The sequence below is a fragment of the Emydura macquarii genome, unplaced genomic scaffold (assembly GCF_026122565.2).
Source record: "Emydura macquarii macquarii isolate MOO-44397 ecotype Brisbane River unplaced genomic scaffold, CSIRO-AGI_Emac_v2 contig_2768, whole genome shotgun sequence".
NCBI lineage: Eukaryota > Metazoa > Chordata > Testudines > Chelidae > Emydura > Emydura macquarii.
The window spans coordinates 16178343-16200225 of record NW_027132905.1 but is presented as its reverse complement, the minus strand read 5'-3'; the positions used below and the strand labels follow the sequence as shown (position 1 = coordinate 16200225).

General features: G+C 41.4%; 2 protein-coding genes across 2 annotated transcripts; both read left to right on the top strand.

Annotated features, from left to right (window-relative positions):
- The first annotated feature begins 1232 nt into the window (after window positions 1-1232).
- On the top strand, window positions 1233-7595 carry RPL26L1 (ribosomal protein L26 like 1). Its single transcript, XM_067567348.1, has 4 exons — window positions 1233-1311; window positions 3049-3221; window positions 3749-3889; window positions 7422-7595. The coding sequence occupies exons 2-4, from the start codon at window positions 3054-3056 to the stop codon at window positions 7548-7550; spliced, it is 438 nt and encodes a 145-aa protein (XP_067423449.1). The 5' UTR covers window positions 1233-1311; window positions 3049-3053; the 3' UTR covers window positions 7551-7595.
- Window positions 7596-9822: 2227 nt separating this feature from the next.
- ATP6V0E1 (ATPase H+ transporting V0 subunit e1) lies at window positions 9823-20973 on the top strand. Its single transcript, XM_067567349.1, has 4 exons — window positions 9823-10036; window positions 12135-12182; window positions 17948-18078; window positions 20740-20973. Exons 1-3 carry the CDS (start codon window positions 9933-9935, stop codon window positions 18039-18041), a joined length of 246 nt encoding a protein of 81 aa, XP_067423450.1. The 5' UTR covers window positions 9823-9932; the 3' UTR covers window positions 18042-18078; window positions 20740-20973.
- The last annotated feature ends 910 nt before the right edge of the window (window positions 20974-21883 follow it).

Here is a 21883-nt window from a genome sequence, read left to right as displayed (position 1 = left end):
GATTTGGACAATGATCATGTGCATTGTTTGAGTCACCACATTCTCTTTAACTTTCATACTCTTTATTAACATCTATAATTATGTGACACAGTACAAAACACTGAGGAAGGATCAGGTCCTGCCAGCTTGCAGTTAACCTCAAGCCTGGGTTTGAAACCAGGTTTCCAGAAGTGACAAGCCTGCGTACGAACTCACTATACCGTTAAAAAGAAAATTGAAAGTATTACAGAAGCTGTTTTTTATACATCTGAGTACTACAACCTATCAGTTTACAAGTGGTCCCTTCTAGGTAGAGCAAAACACAGTCATGCTTCTGAAATGTTTTTCAGCTGAGGATCTCTTAGGGTATGTCTACACAGCAGTCTGGAGTGAGAGTTCTAAACCAGGTTGACACAGTTGGGCTAGGACGGCTCACTAGTGCTCTAAAAATAGCTGTGTAGACAGCACTTTGAAGTTGAAGCTCAAGCTCTAGTGCTGATACCCACCAGTTGACTATTCAAAGTGCTGTCTGTATATCTATTTTTAGAGCACTAGTGTGAGCCCTGCTAGTCAAACTCTATTGAGCCAGGTTCAAGGGGTTATTCCAGTTGCTGTGCAAACATATGCTTATTGCTTTGCAGACTTTAATGACCTGGCATTACCTCCCATCCTAGTGAAATTATATGCATCAGAATCCATTAAACTGTGGCTGCCGCTAACCTGCTTAACTGAATGCAACTGCAGTTTAAGGGGGGCTGTGCAGCATGAAGGTAAATTATTTTTATGGTGGTTATTATGGAAAATGTAAATTGTAATTTTCTTAGTGTTCCCTTTCCCAAATTTAATTTTTAAACTTCCAACAAAACCCTCATCAACTGCCAACCCTGGAGCAGCACCTTAAATGATGCTCTCCTAGTTGTGAGGCAAATGGATTTTTGCTTTTTGATTGGGGGGGGAAGGGGAAGGAAGTGGCAGTCGCACTTAATTTTTCTCCATCATGCGCCTAGATTTTTTGCGCCTGAGGTTTCCGTTTGCAGGCTGCCTTAAAGCCACAGCACCCTGTTCAGTCCTTCGCTCCCCCTGGCAGGACTAAGTATTTATTGTACAACCTTACTGATTTCAGTGGGGTTTAGGTCAGCATGTGCTGTTTTTGCAACAGCAGCCCCAGCCGGCTGCAGGTGTAGAGTGCCTAGGTGAACACCTGGTGGCGCTGCTCACCTCCCTTCTCGGCTCGCCTCCCCCTAGAGTTCTCGCGAGAACTTAGAGGTCGTAGGGTAGGTGGGAAGTCATCCATTCCTCTTTCCGGGCGGCCATAGTGGAGCCAGCAGCGGGGTAAGGGAGGCGCTGGGGGGAGCGGCTAAATCCGCCGCCATCCTTTCCACGGGGGCTCGATACCGTGCCCGGGGTATTGGGGGGAGCACGGGAGCAGTGCGGCCGACACGGCAGTGCCCGTACGGGGACCCTGGTGCTCCCGTAGGAGGTGCTTGGGCCCTTGGTGGAGGTGGGATTGCGCTCAGTAGGGTGCCACTCTGTGGGTGGAGGTAAAGCACAGCGGGCAGCTCTTTTCTTTATTGTCCGGGGCGCGGTGAGCTGCTGGGGTCCCAGCCCTTTTGGGGAAGACCTACACTAGCTGCCCCATTGGGGAAATGACTCGAAGCGGGGAGGCTGGGTTAAAGCCCCGGGGTATGGTGTGTTTCTCAGCTCTGAGACAGTGAGAGCTACCTCCTCTACCTGGGAGAGCAACGAGGATAAAAACCAAGGCTGCACATCCCCCGAGGTGTCGGCTCCGTAGAAGATGTCTCTCCACGGGGGTTGAGATGGAAGATAAACAATCCAAGATTTTGTTCCCCTCGCTCCATTTACGTCTGGTGGAGTATTTTAAAATGCACACGAGAGGCTGTTTTGAATGGTACTCGTATATGCCATATTCCCATCAATAGTGATACTTGAAGTTTCTGTAAATGATTATCCTTGATCTCTCCTATATTGTAGGGGTGGCCAAATTTACTGACTCTCCAAGCCCCATATGATAATCTTCAGACGGTCAAGAGCTGGCTGCACCTGCTGGGGCTCAGGGCTTGTCCTGGGGGAGGTGCTTCCAGCAGGACAGAAGCTCCTAGCCCCACCACTGCAGGGCAGAATCCCTGAGTTTACCCTCCCCCTGCAGTAGGCAGAGAATGGGGGGTTATGGGAGGGCTCCGTAAGCCCCACTTTAACTGTAAAAGAGCTGCAAGCAGCTTGGCCACCTCACTATATTCTTTTTCTGCTGGTGATTTTCTGTGTTGTGGCCTGCTGTTCTCGCCTCTTGCTTAGTTTCATGCTTTCTCATCTTCCACCAGCTTGGGCGGAACTAAGCCTCACTGTCCAGTATCTGATTTGTAATTGGGTTATTTCAAAGCCCTGGCTTGTATTCTTGAGCAACCCAGGCTCACTACAGATTGGAACATGCACATGTGAACCTAGACAGGTAGTGGGCACATGTTTATATCACCCAGGATTTAATCTGCCTTTAAAGCACTGTGAGCTGCTATGTGAAGTTACTGATATTGTAGGGTGTAACCACCATTGTGTTAACAGTCCAAGACATACCTGACTTTCAGAACTGCTGTATGCTCTAAACCTTCATTTTTCTCTTTAATAAAAGCATACAAAACCTGATGCAATCCCTATCTCTGCAAGCCCCCTCTAATATCTACGTTATGTCCACACTGGAAGTAGAACTATGCTGGTTACAGCCATGCTTAATTATGGTTATTGCTAGCACAGTTTTCCTGACTGGTGTGCACAGAGCGTTTTGGGTCAAAAGCACTGTTATAAAATAGTGCTATAGATTGTCAGGGTGATTGCTTACAGCATGGTTTTTCAGGCAGAAATCCCTCACCACACTGGTCAGTGAACATGTTATAACCTTGTTGCAAACCCAGGTTTGTGAGAATGCAAGCTAGAGATTTGTGGATAGAAATTAAAGTAAGTATTTAAACGATTTTGTTGAGATCTTATATATGTAGATTTTCACATCTAGCCTGGTTTTATAAATGCCTCTGAGTTTGAATTGTATGCTTCGTGCAGCCAAAATGAAGTTCAACCCTTTTGTGACTTCGGACCGCAGCAAGAACCGCAAGAGGCACTTCAATGCACCCTCTCACATTCGAAGGAAGATCATGTCTTCTCCCCTTTCCAAGGAGCTGAGGCAGAAATACAATGTCCGCTCTATGCCTATCCGAAAAGATGACGAAGTCCAGGTAGGTGCCTTTTGAGTCCGGTTGCAAAATTTGAGCCTTGCAGACATTGGTTGTATGTAACAGTTCTGCAGGAGATGGGCCAGACAACTGCAAATAGCCATGAGGGTGTTGCAGTTAATTTCATAGCAGGCTGGGCCTGTTCACTGCTTGGTAGAGGAGATCTTAAGGGAAAAAAATGGGTGGAACACAAGTATTTTGAGAGCCAGACTTGATTACAGGCCTCAAACAGGACAAATATAGACAGAAAAAACAGCTCTTCTAATAATTTACACATCAAGCCGTTTAGAGTTAACAGAATCTAGTTCACTGAAGGAGAAATACAGAACAAGTTGCACTTCCTTTCCACTATATTTTATATCTTGCTGAATATTATATTGCCTAGAGTTATACCCTATGAGATCTCGTAATGTGCGTGCACAAGGGGTAAAGTTGGGATTTCAGTCTGTGAAGATCTTACTGTTCTTATCCATGTCTGAGATTGAGTTTGTGAAACTTGAGGAAGTTAAATGCTCTGTGTTTGTATTCAGGTCGTCCGGGGACATTACAAAGGCCAGCAGATCGGCAAGGTAGTCCAGGTATACAGAAAAAAATACGTCATCTACATTGAACGTGTACAGCGTGAGAAGGCCAACGGTACAACAGTCCATGTTGGAATCCATCCTAGCAAGGTATAATACGTGCATGGGAACTGTAATACCCAAAAGGAATTTCAGTTAGCTCTGGAAATAAGTGCAGTTTGCTGAAGTAGAGCACTGTCCTAGCACATATAGTAGCACGAGGAGCTGTAGCACTGGCATAATTATACACGTGAGGAAATGTGTCATGGTTGTAGGAGGGAAGTTGGAGCCAAAATTCTGGGTTGTTCCCTGCTGTGAATTGATTAACCATGAAGAAATTATTGCTAAAAACTAAACTTGTAAAATTTCAAAAAAGCTTGGTTGTTTAAAAACATTGTAAGTGCACATCCATATTGTAGCAACTGCCATTTTGGGGACCACCCCTTCACCCACATTCCCAGTAGTTCTCTGCAGTGGTTAAAAATGTGATTCAGTCTTGCATTGTGGATTGATATGAACCATCCTTCAGCCTTGTCATGTTGCATTTGTACCACTGCGATGGATGCATGCATTAGAAATACCTAAATACACACCCAGAAATTAATGAGTTGTTGCCATGAAAAAAATTTCTGGTTTAATCTGGCTTCAGCCAAACATGGCTTGTATTCAGTGAAGACTAAGCAAATGCTTGTTTTGATCATTATAGACTGACAGATAGATTATATAAGGAACTAATGAAACAACAGCAAAGCTAGCTGGAAACCTAGTTTGAAGCAGATATAACAAGACTTTTGCCTGGCCCACAATGACCAGGCAAGTGTGTTAAAGCAGTTTTGGGTGAATCCAGCTCTGGCAGTTTCATGAAATCTCTAACAAACTGTGTATATGATAGAGGAGGAGCAGAATTATTTCCAAAGAATACGCTGTTTTGTGTCCAGATATTGGGTTTGCGCTAATGGGCTCCACCACAAATGTTACACTTACATACAGTGGAAATACGACCGCAACAGCAGCTGGCGTAGGTTCTGCCAAATGCATCATATCTACCATAATTTTATCCTATATAGGTTCTTACAGTGCACTCATCACTACAGTAGCCGTGTGGCTGCCGTAGTGCGTTCAGCAAAATGACTAATGTCCATCATCCTTTCCCCCAGAGGAAGATGTTTTTACTGGGCCACCCCTAACCATGGAAGCTCCCCTTCTGTAAGGAAATTGCCAGCTGCAAATATGAGAGGGGGGAAACATTCTGGTTATGTAATGAACTTCTAGGGGGATAGCAGGAATTCTACAGTTTCCTGCCTCTTACTCTAGCATGATTTCTTCTTTTGTCCCATTGAAGTTACATTTATTTCTTCAGTGCTGGCAGGAACAGAACTAAAACTGGCTAGGATTGTACAACCCTACTGCAGATCTATGTGGACTTGAACTAGATTGAGTTGCATTTTTGTAAAATATTTTAAATTTTAAATTAAATTTAAATTTTAAAATATCAAAATATTGCTTGATGGGAGATATGAATTAATGAGATCTGCTATTTTCAAATTTAGAGGTTTATAGATTTGGTTTTCCTAGCACTTCTTATTGCTCTCTAGCACTGCTTAATTCAATTGTTACTTCCTTGGCTGCAGATGTCTGGAAACTAAAGTGCCCATTGGAAACTCTCGTGTATATTGTTGTCTTATTATAAAAATAACTTCAGGAATCTGGAGACAAATTGACCTTGGCAAGTAAACACTAATGTACCCATGTTAATAAGATTTTATAACTGTCTGGTCAGACTGTATAACCATTTGATAGCAGCCTTGCTTTCAGCAGAGCACACACAGGCTGTTGGCTCTTACATTCCAAGAAAGGGGACCAGTAAAATTTTATTCGGAATGTTGGCTGCTGTTTTGCATGATTTTTGTTTCTGGAAAAGTGCTATTCTTCAAGTTGCTAACAGACATAGGTCTGAACTTGCTTTGAAAGATATTTAACTGTATGGTGTACAAGCAATGCAGTTTGCTGATCTTGGGCTGGTTGTGCTATAGTGACCGTCTAAAAGAGAATTTTATTCAAGGCTGGAGCACAAGGATATGCAGATTTATAATTACAAGAAAGCAACCATTAATCAAAATGTTTGAGAATCTACCTATTCTATACTGTCTGGATGGTTGCCTGTTGAAGTTATTTGTGTAGACCCAGTATATGTATGAATTTTATTTACGTTCTTATTGCTACTTTTCTTTAAACTTTATTTTATAATCTTTATCTTTAAAGTGGTCAATATATAGGTTATATTTTGAAATATTCAATATTGAATAAATGGATTGGCTGTGCTAAACATTTTGTTACTAAACCAATAGCATGTAATAGTTTCCAATATTATGGAGGGCTCTCAATATGTGCCCTATAAATAGGGAGGAGCTGTTATTGTGAACAGCTTTGCTCAAGTTGCTTATTTTTGGTACTTATGCTAGTTAATGGTGAAGGAAGCTCTCTGAAGGTGTGATCATTATATATAATCAGTTGCAGTTCTGCAAATATGGTGTTATTTTTAGATGGTCTAGTGGCCACTAGCTCCAAATTCTCTGCTGTATCCCATCTTGATGCAAGTTGTGGATTTCCATTTGCATGTTTGTTTTTTGTCAGACAACATTAAGACTTTAAGGAAAAACTCTGGATAGTAGAGGAGATGCAGTGAGGGAACAGCAGGGAAAGGGTTAAATGATATGTCTTACAGCTAAAAGGAAAGAATACTTTGTCTGTACAGCATCTGGTATAGTTGAACCTCAATTCCTGATTGGGGCCTATAGGCATTACCATAATACAAATAATAAACTTGTCAAACATCTCAAAGTGATAATTTCACTCTTTGGCTGGCTGGCTTGCAACCATCAGCACCCAGAAAAGCTACCTGTAGCTAAGACCATTTTAAAATTAAAATCCTATAAATTCAGTCCATCCCAGCACAGTAGGGCTATCAATTCGCAAATATCTGACTTATGTCTATTTCAATTCATTGTTGTTTGCAGTGTTGTAGACATGTTGGTCCTAGGATATTACCCCACCCACCTTGTCTATTTTAGTGCATGAATACATACAGTTCTAGAGCTTGTTCCATGTGCTGGCCTTTGTGTTGCAGTTTTCCAATTCAGATGAAAATCTGGGCTCTGGAAAACTTATAAGATAGCAAGTGAAACAAGGGCATGAAAAATTCAGTGTAAATGAAGAAATCAGCTGGCTGTTTTTATTTATCAGGAAAACAAGTTATTCTAGGATTAATGCCTTTTGTTCCTTTCCACTGGTTCTACATATGCTGTGTATTAAGATGACCTTACCTATCACTGGGGAGGCAGTTCTAAAAGATCAGTGAAGCATTTATGATGGGGGTTTTTTGTGAGGGATACTAGAGAAATTTTAAATTTGTTGTCCTAGAATCCTGTGTAGTTTGAAATGTGTATGAACTCCAATATCTGAGCTATAGCTCTAATCAAATTAGATAATGCTGGGAATTTAAAATTAGAGACTGTGGCATGAGTGATGCCAGTAGGTTTAACTGTGATATTCCCGAGGTGTGTTATGATGGCACAGTTCTCTGCCAGAGTTTGTTTAATAATACAGATTTTTTTTTTTTAAACTATTTCTCTTTTTTCTCTAGGTGGTGATCACTAGGCTAAAACTGGACAAGGATCGCAAAAAGATCTTGGAACGCAAAGCAAAGTCTCGCCAGGTTGGCAAGGAGAAGGGCAAATACAAGGAAGAAACCATTGAAAAGATGCAAGAATAAAATGGTCTCGTGTGGTACCCATTAAAAGGAACTGCTAAAATGAAACCTATTGTTGTGTGTTCTACTTTTGGAAGTGCTGGTACAGTCTATCTGGATTGGTGTTTGTCTTTGTACCACTTTCATGTTTTAATGTTGGCTGCTCAGAAAAGTGCTTTCACTAATTAAAAGAACAGGCTTGTTTTCTCATTATCTATTGAACAATTTAAAATGGTTAAAGCAGATGTAATAACTTCTCATCATGCATGCATATTGGTTTCTTTATGTAGTACAAGAGATGTGTATCAAAGCCAGTAAAGACAGACTATACCTAAGAGTTTACAATATAAGAAATCAAGAACAGTAGCAAGATTAATGCAGGAAAGGTGGGGTGGGGAGGGGAGTTGGCAGGAGAATTATGGAGAAAGTATATGAGCCTAGGATGAATAGTGAATGCCTTGGGGGTGTTTTTTCCTCCTCTCCATCTCTATAAATGAAACTAAGACATGTATAAATGTTGAAGGAACATAAAAGTATTTGGTTTGAAGTATCACAGGGCAAAAGAAGAAGAAGAAACTGGCCATGTTTTTAGCCTTTTACAAAGGCTGTTTTCTTTGTTTTTAAAGCAGATGAGAGCAGCACTTGCAACGAGGTGCTCTTGTATTAGCCACCTTTTGTCTTCAAAGAAGTTAATGTACTTGTGTGCATATTAGTTGTATTTTTACACTGGCATAAAGTGGAAGTAAAAAGATGGACCAAGATATTAAATTACCCAGTCACATGATATCTAGTCACACTTAATTTTATTTCTGTGCAGTTACTGAGCTGTGATGTGCCTTTAAATTACTAAAGTTTGAGAACAGGCTTCCCTCATTTTCAGCATTTCATTAAATTCTAGTAGTTGTCTTTTCTAGCTATTTGAGTGTTCTGTAAGTAAAACATAATTCCCTGAACTTTGACACGAATGTTGATAAGCTTCGACAAAAATTCAGCCCTGCCTTGAGAATTTACAATCTAAAATGTGGGAAGCAGTGAGAATCTAGAGGAAAAATTAATTTGGACTGTTTTTAATAATTTGTAGGCAGTGGATTAATGTGGTGTTTTAGGAATGCTGAGTTCAAACTAACGAGAGATGTGTAGCACTTTAAAGACTAACAAATTTAATTTCTGCATGCAAAAGCTTTCGTGGGCTCCAGCCCACTTCCTCAGATGCAAGTGATAGAGATATACAGGAGGCAACATATACAGGAAGCAACATATACATATAAACTGCTGTTGCATAGATTGAAGACTCATTCTAATCTCTTTGGGAATGTCTACACTTCAGATAGACACCAGTGGCTGGCCCATGGGGAGGTAGGTCTTTATTGCAGGGGTTGATGATCCTGAGTTCTGGGACCCTCCCATATCCTGGGTCCTAGAGCTTGGGCTCCAGTTCAACACAGAACATCTACACTGCAATTAAACAGCCCCATAGCCTGAGCCCAAGTCAGGTGGCATGGGCCAGCTGTGAGTTTTTGATTGCAGTGTAGACATAGCCTTGTAAGACCTCTTTCCACACATCCAAACACAGTGCTTAATATACTTTAGTTTCTATTCAGGTGGGAGTGGGTCAATTGGATTGACATGGCCATGTTGGAGAACTTCTGGGGAGAGTATTTCCACTATTTTAGTAAAACAGTGCTTTACCATTTTCATAAAACTACTCCATCTCTATCCCGTGATCTTCACAGCATGTTTTAAAACAGGTAAAATATCTCAAATTTTAGATGGAGAAAGTGAGGCATAGGTAGTATAACGTACCCAGTCATGGAGGGAGATGGAGCGAGGTCTACGCAGTGAATCCAACTCCTCTGTTCTAATCACTGTTTAGACCCAAGGGCCCCTTTTCCACTGATAGGGGTGCGACGTGATTATCTCCACCGGAGCTGGGGCCTGCCTGGCTTGTGTCTCTCGCTGAGAGGAAGCGGGAAGCTGCTGGGGCCTGAGCTCCATCCTGCTTGTCGGTGGCGGCTGCGGCGCTGTGGGCACCAGCCATTCCCAACGGCGGTGCCAGGGGAGGCCGCGTGGGAGTACACGCCAGAACGGAGGCGGCGTGAGCGGGCTGCGGGGCTTCTCACTGCCGACTCTTGTCCCGGCTGAGTGAGGGACGGAGAGCTGGGGGTTGGGTAACCGCGCAGACGCTGAGAGTCCCTTCCCCAGAACGACTCGCGAGCCTGCCCCGATCATCACGTGCTGGGGGCGGTTTCCGGGACTCGGCGGCCTCAGGCCAATGTCACGTGCCTGGCGCTGATTGGCCGGCCGGGCTGGGGCGGGGCTCCGCCAGGAGCAGCTGTGGCGGCGGCCGAGGAGGAGGACTTGGAGGAGCCGGAGCCGACTGAGAGTAGAGATCCCCCCAGCCTAGCCATGGCGTACGGCGGACTTACGGTGCCCATCATCGTCATGAGCGTTTTCTGGGGGGTAGTGGGCGGTGTCCTGCCCTGGCTCGTGCCCAAAGGGCCTAACCGAGGGTGAGTGACGGGGCCCCGGGAGAGAGGGGAGCGGACCCTGCCCACCCCTACGCAGCGGAGAGCTCCGAGGCGGGGGCTGGTCTCGTACGGAGTTGACTCCGTGTCCTTGCTTCCCTGGCTGGGGAGAGGGTCCGGAGCAAGGCCGCTCGCCATGGGTGGGGGAGAAGAAGGCACCGAGGCAGAGCTGTGAGCCTGGCCGTGGTGGCCGCCCGCACCTGGGGTGCGGATCTGGCCCTTTCTTCCCCTGGGGCCTCTTTTTAGTCCTCTTCCATTCCCGTTGGGTGCGTCGGGGCCAGGCCTCCCCTTTGACCCTCCCAGGCAGCGTGTGTCTCCCCTCAGGTAAAGCCTGTGGGGATCCTCGCTCGCTGCCCGCCAGGAAGGGCCCCCCTTGCCCAGATACTCGGTGCCCCTCATATAATGCCGCCCTTCCTCTGGAGACAGGTAGGGCAGCAGCTGCCTGCCCAGCGGTGGGGGCCCGGCTGCGTTTCAGTGACACAGCCTGAAGTGGCCTTGTGCCACTTGCTCATTGTAGTTCCCTTTTTGTTTATTTTCCGTTTGATTGAATGCGTCTGGCTTGTTCCAGAGTTGAACAGAGTCATGTGATGGGGCGCGCAGACCTCTGTGCTGCTTTGCTGTCATCGCTGACCATCTGCAGGGACTGAGCCCGAGTTCCGAACTGCTGCTGCTGTCACGGTGTCGCTTTTGTTTAGCTTTTTTTAATGACCCAAGAACCTTTTTCTCTGTACGTCTTGCTGTCTGAAATACCCTCCCTGTATTTATCCACCAGATCATACAATGTTCTTTTAGTTCTGTTCTTAACTACTTCGGAAATGTTCGTACTGTGGTGGAGGGGCACACAAGCACCCATATAAACATTCTCCATCTCTTCTTAAAGTTCATTTTAAAGCATTTCTCTTCTCAGGTGGATCCATAACTTTTCAGTCATTTGGTTGTCCTTCTGATTGAATAATTTATTCACCCAATTGATACCACTATTGTCTTCTCATTTATAATGCATAGACCATTCACCATTTTGCATCATTAAAATTTCTTGTAAGTTTATTTGAAAGATACTCTATACATTTTATAATTGTATTGTGTTTTTAATTAACTTTTTACAAACAACAGCATTGATGTTAAAGTTACTATTCCTATGCAGATCTATGCATTTTATATCGTGAGAAACCAGAGTGAGTTACTTGATCTATGTATTTCCAGTGCAGATTTAGGATTTTTATTATCTTGATTGAACTCTTCTTACAGATCTGAAAACCTACATATAGAGGAATTCCTCTTATTTAAAAATAAAAAAAATCATGACACCGAATACTCATCTTCCATGGCCACACGAATGACTCATTTATTGGAAAACATTATTTTCTCATCTATACAGGATTTTGAAATGTTTGTTCAGCCAGGATTTTACCACTGCAGCTTCTAAGAGTTGCTTCATTGTCAGTTTAGTTTGTGACACCTGCTCTGACAGTCCCCACCAATAAGGATCCTCCTATCCAGAGCAACTGTTATACTATCTCCAAGGTTTTGTTTGTCCTTTAAAGATCTTTAATTTTACAGTAGTTACAGCCAACAGGATTCCCTAAACAAAATAACTGGCTCTTAATTTCCTGAGTTTCAGTGAGACTTTCTGCAAACAGTGTTCCAAATGAAGAATTCTATAAACTGTTCCTTTGGGTGTTTACATATGAATCTAACAGAAAAGGTGCTTTAGGATTTGATTCTGATTTATTCGGTTCTAATTAGAAACAATTATAAAAAAGAAGGAAAGGAAGCTTGTTACATTAGATTTTCTTTTTGGAGCAGTCTTGTTAGACATGTTTGTATGGTCTTGTGCTTTTTATTTAAATATTTATACTACAATGCTTTTATTTGCAAATAGCAAACTAAATCTGTGCAGTGTCCTAGGTTACAGAGGCACATCTATCTTCCTGTTATACTGTTACATTACAAGAAATTATATTGTGATTAGAGCATTCGTATTTTTGAGTCATCTTGCATGTGATCAAAGCCAAACCCATTCTCAGGTTTATTTTCTGACTTTGACTCCTAATCAGTTGTCTTTTCCTATTTCTTTCTGCAGCGTTATCAACACAATGCTGGTGACCTGTGCTGTTTGCTGTTATCTCTTGTAAGTATAAATAATGCCTCCCCTGCTAATAATGGCACAGCTGATTCTGTGATAAAATGTAAAAAAAAAAAAAAAATCTTTTGGTTGAATTAATGGTTAGAGGGAATTTTTCAAAGCACCAAACAGATTTACGAACACAACTTCCTTTGAAAATCAGTGGAACTCTTGCTCCTAAATACCATCAGCAATCTTGAAAAAATTCCTCTGTTCGTGGATAATGTAGTAAAGTGAATCTGGATTAGTATTATTCTCTGACATATACCCAAGTCTTAGTACTTTTGTATTGATTTATTTTGGCTATTGCTTTCTGCTTTACTGACCTTGAGTTACTCAGTTCAAGCCTCTTGAGGATTTCTCACTTCTCAGATAATTTTGTATTCATTGTAATAACTATTTGTGTGTACCTGTTGTGATAGAGTGACAGGTCAACCATGCCTAAATCCTTTGAGGTGTCAAGGGCCCTTGATTTCCCCTGAAATCAAAACTATGCACCTTGATTAAGCCTTATTTTATGGTATTAATAACAATTCTTTCTTAGACACCTAATGAGCAGCTTCTGCACTCCTGTGACCACTTTTCAACCCTTCCTGTTTCCCATATCCTTTTTCCTTGCCAATAAATAATTAAGTAGATTAGTTATAGGTAGAGTCTGTAGTGAAAACCTTTAATTCTGTGAAGTGTTTTCTTTGGTAGGGCCTCGTGATTGAGATCACAATATCTTTCAAGCCATTTCTACACAGCACTTTTTTCTCTACTAGTACAGACTGTTATGGATAGTAAACTGACACACCTTGTTTTGTGGATATATCTTGCCAAGTAACTTGTTCATAGTTCAGTGGTGGAACAAGTACACTAAGGAATGTTCATGCATTCATAACATACCCTGGTGATGAGTTTAATATAAATAATCTCTTAGAAGGGTACATCTCAATTTCTGGGACTTTGGGTAGAGGGATTGGCAGCACAAAGCCATGTTTTGAGTGTCTGCATTATTTGTAGTTGAAGGCATATTTAAAGTAAGGTCTGTCTTGTTCCATCTTGGGCTGGCTAGAGGGGCACACGTTTGTGTGAGTTTAGCTTGGTTGAATGCTGTGATATGCAGGTTTTATACAAGCAAGGCCCAGTTTCTGTTTATGGTTCAACAGGCCTGAAGTATTTCACATGTGAAGCCTTGTGGAATCTGCCTCCTGGCTGACTTTTAAAAACACGCTAAACCAGGACATGTCCTATTTTTTTAAAAAGCCATTTTAAAAATCTATATTTAAATATGTACATAAGCATTGGGAGTCCTGACAATCACACTTGCAATTCATATAAGAGTAACCACCCACTAGCATAATTATGCTCTGCTTCTCAGGCTAGTAGGTATCCAGTGCATTGTAAAGTAATCAGCTAGGCTCTGGCAAGACCGTTCTCTGCTGTACAAGTGAAACTGAGAAGCAAGGGGCTTGCTTTCACTAGTAACTCTTTGCCATATTTGGTCTTTGGGGCACGGTGATTCTGCCGCTTTAGCTTTGAGTCATTGTGCTTGTCTCTGTTTTATTATTTTAATCAAACTAGAGAGCATAAAGCTTGAGGAGAGTGGGAACTGGGATGCCAGGTGATTTTGGCCCTGCCACTGATTTGTTGCATGGTCTTGGCCAAGCCACTTAAAGGCCTGTTTTTTTAGGTGCTAAGCACAGGCAATTCCCCTTGAAGTTAGTGAAATCAGAATGCTCGATATCCCTGGAAACTAGATTCTTTACTTTTTTGTGCCTCAGACTCCTTATCTGTAAAATGGAGATATTTACTTCACACAACGGCTGAGGCTTGATTGAACACTTTGTAATCCTTGAACAAAAGGTGGTTGGAAGTGTTGAAAGAGCTTATCAACTGCTGTACTGTGGAATAGGGCAGTGATAAAACTGCTCTTCATTAAAATGGCTTGGAATCTGCTCTTAGGTGTTATTGAATGAGGGATAGATTGACTAATTTTAATGAATGCAAATAAACATGGTCCAGGGTTATTCTCTATGGCATTCCCAGTTGCAGAGAAGAAAAAGCAGAAGCTAAAATCTTGATATAGGATGTCTAAGTGGCTTAGTGAATACACACAATCACAGATTTACATCTTTGGATTCTTCTATTTTTATGAATGTAGAGGAGAACTGGTGTCTCTTCTGATGCTCCAAGGTAAAATTGCCTTGTGTTTTTTTTTTTTTTAAATAGTTTCTGTAATGTTGCACTTACATTCCATTTATTAGTCCTATTGGAACTTCAGGATTTAAATGAAATGTTCTTTGTGTGAAAGTATTTATTATATTGGTATCAGAGTCAAATTGGTGTTAACTGCATTGCCACAAATGTAGTCTCCTATACTTGAGATTCCCCTGCAAGGGCCTACCATTCTGCTGAAGTGGCTGTTCCTTATTATGCAATTTTTATGAAATGTGTCTTGAAATTCTGGACTAAATAAAATGCAAATATAAAAATAGTCTTCATTTATTTTAACTGGTGATAGTCAGTATTAATGAAGTTCAGTTTTGTATCTACTGTCACTTAATTACTTGGTGCTAGCCAAATACATCCACATTTAATTGAATTTATGCCAATTTAATCTGTTAAACTGCAATCATTGCCATTTTTTAAACTAATGGTTTCCTCTTTATGTGAAATTGATAGGGGTCATCCCAATTAAGCTTGTTGCCTGTGCTATACAAATTTGATTGCTTTATGAGAAACTTTACCCAATTTATTGTGGATTTGATGTACTTGTGCTATATTCTGTAGCTCACTAACAGGAGTGTAACCAAAATCTGAGGAGCACAGTGGAACACAAGACAGGGTATTTAGTGGTACTACTTCAGTAAAAACGTCATTCAATTTTTGTAATAGTAGCAAAATCTGAATTGTCCGTTCCAGGTCTTTTTTTCCTATTGCCTTTTTTATAAGAAGGTTTTCTTTCTGTGGTGCATTCCATCAAAGACCTAAGGTGCTCAGCTACATCTATTTTGGGATCTCCGAAGCCACCCCTGAGGTAGAAGCTATTATTGATGTAGGAGCACACTGCATTACTACCCAGTGGTTCAGAATAGAAAGTTTGGAATACTCCCTCCATTGCATCTGCAGGAGAATTCTGGGTGGGCTGACTGTAATTAACCAAATTGGAATCTAAACAGATATCAGAACCTAAACTCTTACTCTGCTGTAGAGACACAGATTGTAGTGTTCAGCACATTAGAATGGAATTAGAATTAAAATTGCTCAGAAGTCTATACAGTAATACAATGACATGGTTGTGCTTGATCATGATGGACCCTAATTTCTTTCAGTTAGCTGGATAATTAGCACTGACTATTGCGGGAGGTATTGTATGGAATGTAAGAATCCAATTTGAATGCCTTGCCTGTTTTCAGCAGCACTAAAACATTATATGTTGAATACAGAGGTTTACTTTATTGTGGCTTGTCATGATAAATTATAGTGTAAAGCAGCACTCTGTAAGCTACATGTGTGGGGTTCTGTCTTGCAAAGCACGATTTCTGCACTCCCCTACCTTCTACTATGTTCTCAGTGATCAGTTCCCCGGCATTGCAGGGAAGCAATGGAGCTAAAGAGCAATCTGGGTATTGATCTATAATGCCACTATGCTTCAGAAGTTCTGTATAGCTTTTGAAACCAGTACAGTGGTTGCCTAGAGCCTAGTTGTGCACCAGTAGACATATCAATATTCAGAATGAGCTTTCAGCTCATTTATTTCACAGCAGTTTTGGGTCTGATCTCTCTGAACATCGGCAGAGCTCTGGGCGTGTGTGTTATTTCCTGGAGTTTCTTTCTCTGCGCGATGTAAAGAAGCAAATTATCCTCTTACAGGAATCAACTGTTCCTGTCCTCCTCCTCTGTTAGTTCAGGAAGTTAATGATAGTTGGTACAATGCACTCTGGTACCCCTCTAATCTGCCTTTGTATCTGAAAAATAACTCTACAAGTAGAGTTCTGGTGATGGAGGGGAGAATTTCTGTCAAATTAGCAATGAACCCTTGAAGGATTTTCTTGATATACTAAAAGGATTAGTTAAATTCAACATGATGTGTGTGATACTGAGTGATCCTTTCCCTGCAATAGCTAGGAATAACAAAATAAAAGCATTCCAGTCCTTCAGTTTACAAGTAAGAATGAATTGGCCACTTTCTTACAGGTCCAGGGTGGACATTTACCCACTTCATAATACCGTTGTGCCTATCAGCACAAGTGACTGGTCCCAGTTGTTGACTTATACTGGGAATACCATGAAGTGTGTGAGGATTGAGAGGTTGTTAGAATACTATGGGCACAGTACTTGCTTGATTTTAGCTAGTGTCCTACTTAATCTTAGTGTAAAAAAATAATAATAAAACCCTAAAAGCAACTCTGTAATTTACAAATATTTATTTTGTCAATGCTAAGAGGATTGATCTTCCTTTTATCTAACCCTGCATCTTTTGCCTCTAGCTGCTGTAGCCATTTTGCCACCAACCTGCCCTGCACTTCATTCGCTGGTTAAAGTATCCAGGTTTATGTGGAATTTTCCATGACTGCCTAAGCATTCTGATGCATTTGTGGCAGCTCCCATTCAAAGCTGCTCTGCTTTTTTCCTCCTTACAAAGATTCTAGAAATAGAAGATGGCTGAGACAGTATGTTCACTAAACATTTATATAGTTAGTATTTTACATAGCTCTAAATTCATGCAAATGAGAAATTTTCTTTGTAAATATTACAAGTTCAGAAAAAGCCCAAGCAAGTATATCTGATAATACTGAAATATTTATTTCTTTTCTGAATATTTTCCGCATCTCAAATTCCTCTTCTGGGTTCTGGCTGTGGCTTCTGCTGGGTTAGTTTATCACCTGCTCTGAGGGAGAGGCAGCTGCTGCTGATCTGGATTTTGTCTTGTTCCAGTAGCTTTGCACCTCTTTGATCTAGACACCCATTTCTCTGACTTCCGTTCTGAGTTTGTTCTACTTTTGTTCAGGTTGTTATGAGAATTATGTTGGAGGCTGGATGTTTGAAAGTGTGTTAATACATTTCATTATGACCTTTTATTTGATCATAATGTGTCTTGTAAAGACTAAGCCTAGCACCTCTGATTTTATGGGGGAAACATCTCCACACAGAGGCTAAGTGATTTGGCCAATGTTCCATAATAGGTCAGAAAAAGAACCCAAATTTCCTAATTCCTGTTCCTTGGTTTTAACTGTTAGATTGTACTTCCCTCCCTCAATTTAATCTTTGTCTTAATGTTTATTAGTATAAATGAGGCTCTGCTGCAAATCAAATTTTGCCTGTATTCTGTATATCTAAACATTTGACATAGTTATGGATAAAGTAAATGAGACGTGTTCTCATTTAGAAGGTGATGTGTTTTAGTAACCCTCTCTGCCATTCAGAGAGGCCCTGAGCAGTTCTGCAGGGAGTGTTGTTGGAACATGGACCCTAAAGATGGGAATGTGCCCCAGAACATTTCACCTTCCAAGAAGAAGCAGTGACTCAGAGATGCTGTCAAATCCACCTGACAGTGTCATTTTAAATTGAACTGGACAGTTCAGTCCAAACATGCTACAGTTTTCTGCAGAGTAACATGATGCTGGAACTCTTCCATTGGTGTCAGACCTTTAGGATCTTGGGTTTAGCAACACTTTGACTTGGTGTTAGACCTTTAGCAATGATGTCTTCTCTTGATATCCTTTATGCCTTGACCAAGTTTCCATCAACCATACTCTTGATGTGTCTTGTTTTTTTTCTTGCAGTTGGCTGATTGCGATCCTAGCCCAGCTCAACCCTCTCTTTGGGCCACAGTTAAGCAATGAAACAATCTGGTATCTTAAGTATCACTGGCCTTAAGGATGTCTGTCCTCTGTGCTGCATATTTGTGGACTAGGTAAATATGGTTGGAGACCTTCTCCAGTTACGTTTTTGGGTTTGCTAAGTGCTCAGTGAAAACTCAAGCAATAGCATGGATAATGGGTACAGGGTGGCAGTTTCACAAGATGAAACAGTCTTTTCACAGGCTGTATCAATGAAAGATTTGAGTTTGGGGCTGGGGCTTTAATCTCTTTTGGACACTGAGCTATTAGAACTAGAATGTTTGATTTCTAAAAGGATGAGGAGGGGAGTGCCACCCCATGTGACAGTAGGTGGTGTAGGGGGAACCATCTGTTCCTCCTCCTAACAACAAAATGAGAGCCCAGAAAAGGGGCATTGGGGGATCTCTTTTTTCCTTGAACACCTATCCTAAGTGGGTTTTCCTATTTAGCAATCACCAAGTCCTTATACCCTTTTGGTTAAGGAGGCCTGACCACCTTCCTGCAGAGCAGGTAATCCCCCATTTTAACTGTCCAAAGTAATGTTATTCATTATTTGTATTGTTGTTGTGCCTAAGAGCCCCAGTCATGAACCAAGACCCTATTGTGCTAGGCCCCATACAAACACAGAACAAAAAGCTGGTCCCTGTCCCCCAAAAACTTACAATCTAAGAATAAGAGAAGTAGTAGTGATCTCAGCACACTAGCAGCCTGACCACTATCAGGTTTTTTTGAATTGTGGCAAAGGGGAGTTTGGAGGAGGATAGTGAAATAATTTTTCCAGTGTAGTGTCGTTCCCCCCCCGCCGCCAAAAGCATGTGGGGCAGCATGGGAGGAAGCACAAAGGTGCTTGTTTGAAAATTTAACGACTGAGTGAGAGAGGCTGGCATCATGAACTAATCGGAGTCAAGTGTTGACATCTCAACAGCGAATGAGAGATGATGGGTAGAGTGGGACTAGATGGTGAAAGTCTTTAAAAATGAAGACAAGCAGTTTGTTTGTTTGCAATACAACTCTCCTCTAAAAAGTGATCAGAACCAGTACAGAGCACTACCCCATAAACTTGCAAACTAACATAGTATTTTTAGTGGTGGCCCAAAGAAGATAATTAAGTCTTGTGGTCATTAGCTGAGCAGTGCTATAGGAATGTCCCTTGAAGCTTATACGAGACCCATCAGAAACCATAATTAGGGCTGTGTGTTTTTTTGGAGGCATAGTGACTCCAGGTATCATCTTTGAAGGGCTGGATTTGGAAACAGGAGGTGTAAACGGTGACTTGCTGTGCAAACAAGTACAGTGGGGACTAATTCCATGACTGTTTTTTATGCAGATAAAATTGAATAACTCACAGCACTGTGTTCTACTGTCTTTGTCTTGCAGCTTTAAGCCCCTCCCCCCACTATAATTTTCTGTATTTGAAAGAGTTGAACAGCAGTAGACAGATGATAGTTGACATTGCAGCTCAGTTAGATGTTGGCTGTAAAGCTGGTTGAGTACTAACCCTGAAGTAAAAGTTGAGATCAAGCGGAGCCTGATCTGAGTAGTGTCAGACTATGGTATAGATAGGTCTCTGTTTCCTACATTTTCAGTAGTAGCCAAAGGTAGGGTAGGCTCTGCTGCAGATAGAAAGCTCTCAGTGTACAGCAGCTAAGTTGGATTTGTTTGGTGTGATTGTAGTGGGTCTTGTTTCTGTTGAGTAATGACCTTGACCACAGGCAGAAGGGCTGGCATATTCCTAGAAGGTCAGGGGATTGGAATTGGAATATAATCACTTCCACAAGACACTTTGGACTAGAGAGTAGGGCTTGCTTTTAATTGATAGTGAACTGTCTGCCTTGTGGAGTGTGCTGCCACTACCAGCAGGAACAAGCTGGAGCTGAGAAATGGAATCCAGACAGAGTTACTCAGAGAATATCTATTGGATGATGTTTCCCTTTTAGTGGAGTAGCATCCCAAAGTATTATAAATAAATTGATACGGAGGAGCGGAGGGATTAATATCTGATAAAATGACCAGAAAATCCCTCATCTGAGGGGAAGCTGGGAGAGCAAGTTGGAATCCAGTCAAATGATTTTGCCAGAGAATCCAAATTAGACTGCCTTCCTGCTTGACTTCTTGTGATAAGCAGCTATAAAGCAACTTGTATGGGTTTTTAACCTTCCGTTTACTGGGTGTCATTGAGTTACATGTATGTGTTCTTGCCTGTGTGAAGAATCGTAGTAACCATGCTGGGTATTGATCAGGATTATAACATGGTTTTCTAAGCATCTTTTACTGTCCAGCTGCAAGAAACATATTAACACATTTGGCCCACCACAATTATGTTGACAAGGCTATTGAGGAGTACCCATCTCTCACTCATTCCTTCTGCCATCAGTGTACCTATGCAGCCACACGACCTTCCGTGGGCTTCTTGCTGCAGACAGACTTGCGAAGCAGACTGCAACTGAAAGAGAGCTTGGATGTGCATCCCTGGAGTTGCTTTGGAGAGTCTGTGCACACACTACTAAGTTCCAGGGCACCTGCCAGAATTCTCATCAGACCCATTTATTTAGATTTTTAAAATGCCCCTAGTACACTGGGATGGGGGCAATAGAAATATTAAATAACTGCACAACTTTCCAACACAAATTATCTTCTAGTAGCTTCTAATATGATCTAATTAAACACTGAGCAGCTCTTCAGCTAGTAAATTCATTCTGTGAAAGAGAATGATTGAATTGCTTTTTGCTTTGCAGGTAAAGAAGAGATTTCCTCTAGATGTAAAAACTCCATTGATCCAAAGATGCCCTTAACATAGCTGGTTGGATATCAAACCTGCTTAATGCCTTAATGTTTGTATTGTGCTTAAAATGGCTTGCTCAAAGCCCTATATTTTTTTCCTGGTTTCCTTTTACACTGTTTAACAATGTGCCTAATATATAAGATTTATACCTCATTTTCTGTGCTATAAACATCTACTTTTTTGATTACTCTTGAAATTTAATTTCTAATTTTTTCATAGGACATGAGTTTGAGGGCAGCCTCTTCCTTGTTCACTGTGTTGCTCATTCTCCATGAACTTTACGAAACTTCTACACACTAGGCTGTCCATTTATAGTGTGATTTACAGGCACATTCTGTTTGACTACAATTGGAAAAAAAAGTGTGCAATAAAATTATGGTGGTGTGGGGAAGATGCTGCCACATGTTTATGGCCTTTGTTTTTACAATTGATTGTATTCTTGAGAAGTTTAGTCCTAAATTTCTGCTTCATACACAATGTTCTTGTGAAGCATCTAATGGTTGGTATAGTTGTATTGTTTTTGGGTAGAATTCTGTAATCTTAATTTTGCTTAGTTAGCCAAAGTTCAATTTTTGAAACTTTCAGAGCTCTGTCTGCCTTTATTTAATACTGCTTGTATTTCACTATACCATCTGACTGTAAGAGTGCTTATCCAGCTGACTCCAAGTCCCTAACTGGTGGTCCATGCTGAGAAAAATTACTCAGCTGCTTTCCCTGTGAATCCTTTCTTGGAGGGTTTCAAGTTCTTCAACTTCAGTACCTCTTCTTTCAAGAATATATAGTAATGGCCTATGACAAAACAGCTTAGTGTTTTAGCCCAAATCATCATCAAGAGTTGGTATAGAAATTCACTGTTCTAATAATAAACTGTTCCCTAAATTATGCTACAGCAACCAACTCTACCTAATGCAAAAGTCTGCAATTAGGAAAAACCCACTAGATATAGATACATTCATGTGCCTTAGAAATATCCGGACATTCTCTGAAAGACCATTCAGAAGAAAGGAGTTCCAAAGCTGAGACGCCCTCCCAGAACTCTCTATTGCCTGATTCCAGGAATTTGATTTTTGGAGATAAGATGGCCAATTTCAACAAGG

Excerpts from the sequence above, each read along its gene's own strand:
- RPL26L1 (XM_067567348.1), top strand. The coding sequence starts at position 3,054 with ATGAAGTTCAACCCTTTTGTGACTTCGGACCGCAGCAAGAACCGCAAG. Across the intron at positions 3,222-3,748 it reads GAAAAGATGACGAAGTCCAG|GTCGTCCGGGGACATTACAA; the intron begins GTAGGTGCCTTT and ends GTTTGTATTCAG. Across the intron at positions 3,890-7,421 it reads TTGGAATCCATCCTAGCAAG|GTGGTGATCACTAGGCTAAA; the intron begins GTATAATACGTG and ends TTTTTTCTCTAG.
- ATP6V0E1 (XM_067567349.1), top strand. The coding sequence starts at position 9,933 with ATGGCGTACGGCGGACTTACGGTGCCCATCATCGTCATGAGCGTTTTC. Across the intron at positions 10,037-12,134 it reads CCCAAAGGGCCTAACCGAGG|CGTTATCAACACAATGCTGG; the intron begins GTGAGTGACGGG and ends TTCTTTCTGCAG. Across the intron at positions 12,183-17,947 it reads GCTGTTTGCTGTTATCTCTT|TTGGCTGATTGCGATCCTAG; the intron begins GTAAGTATAAAT and ends TTTTTCTTGCAG.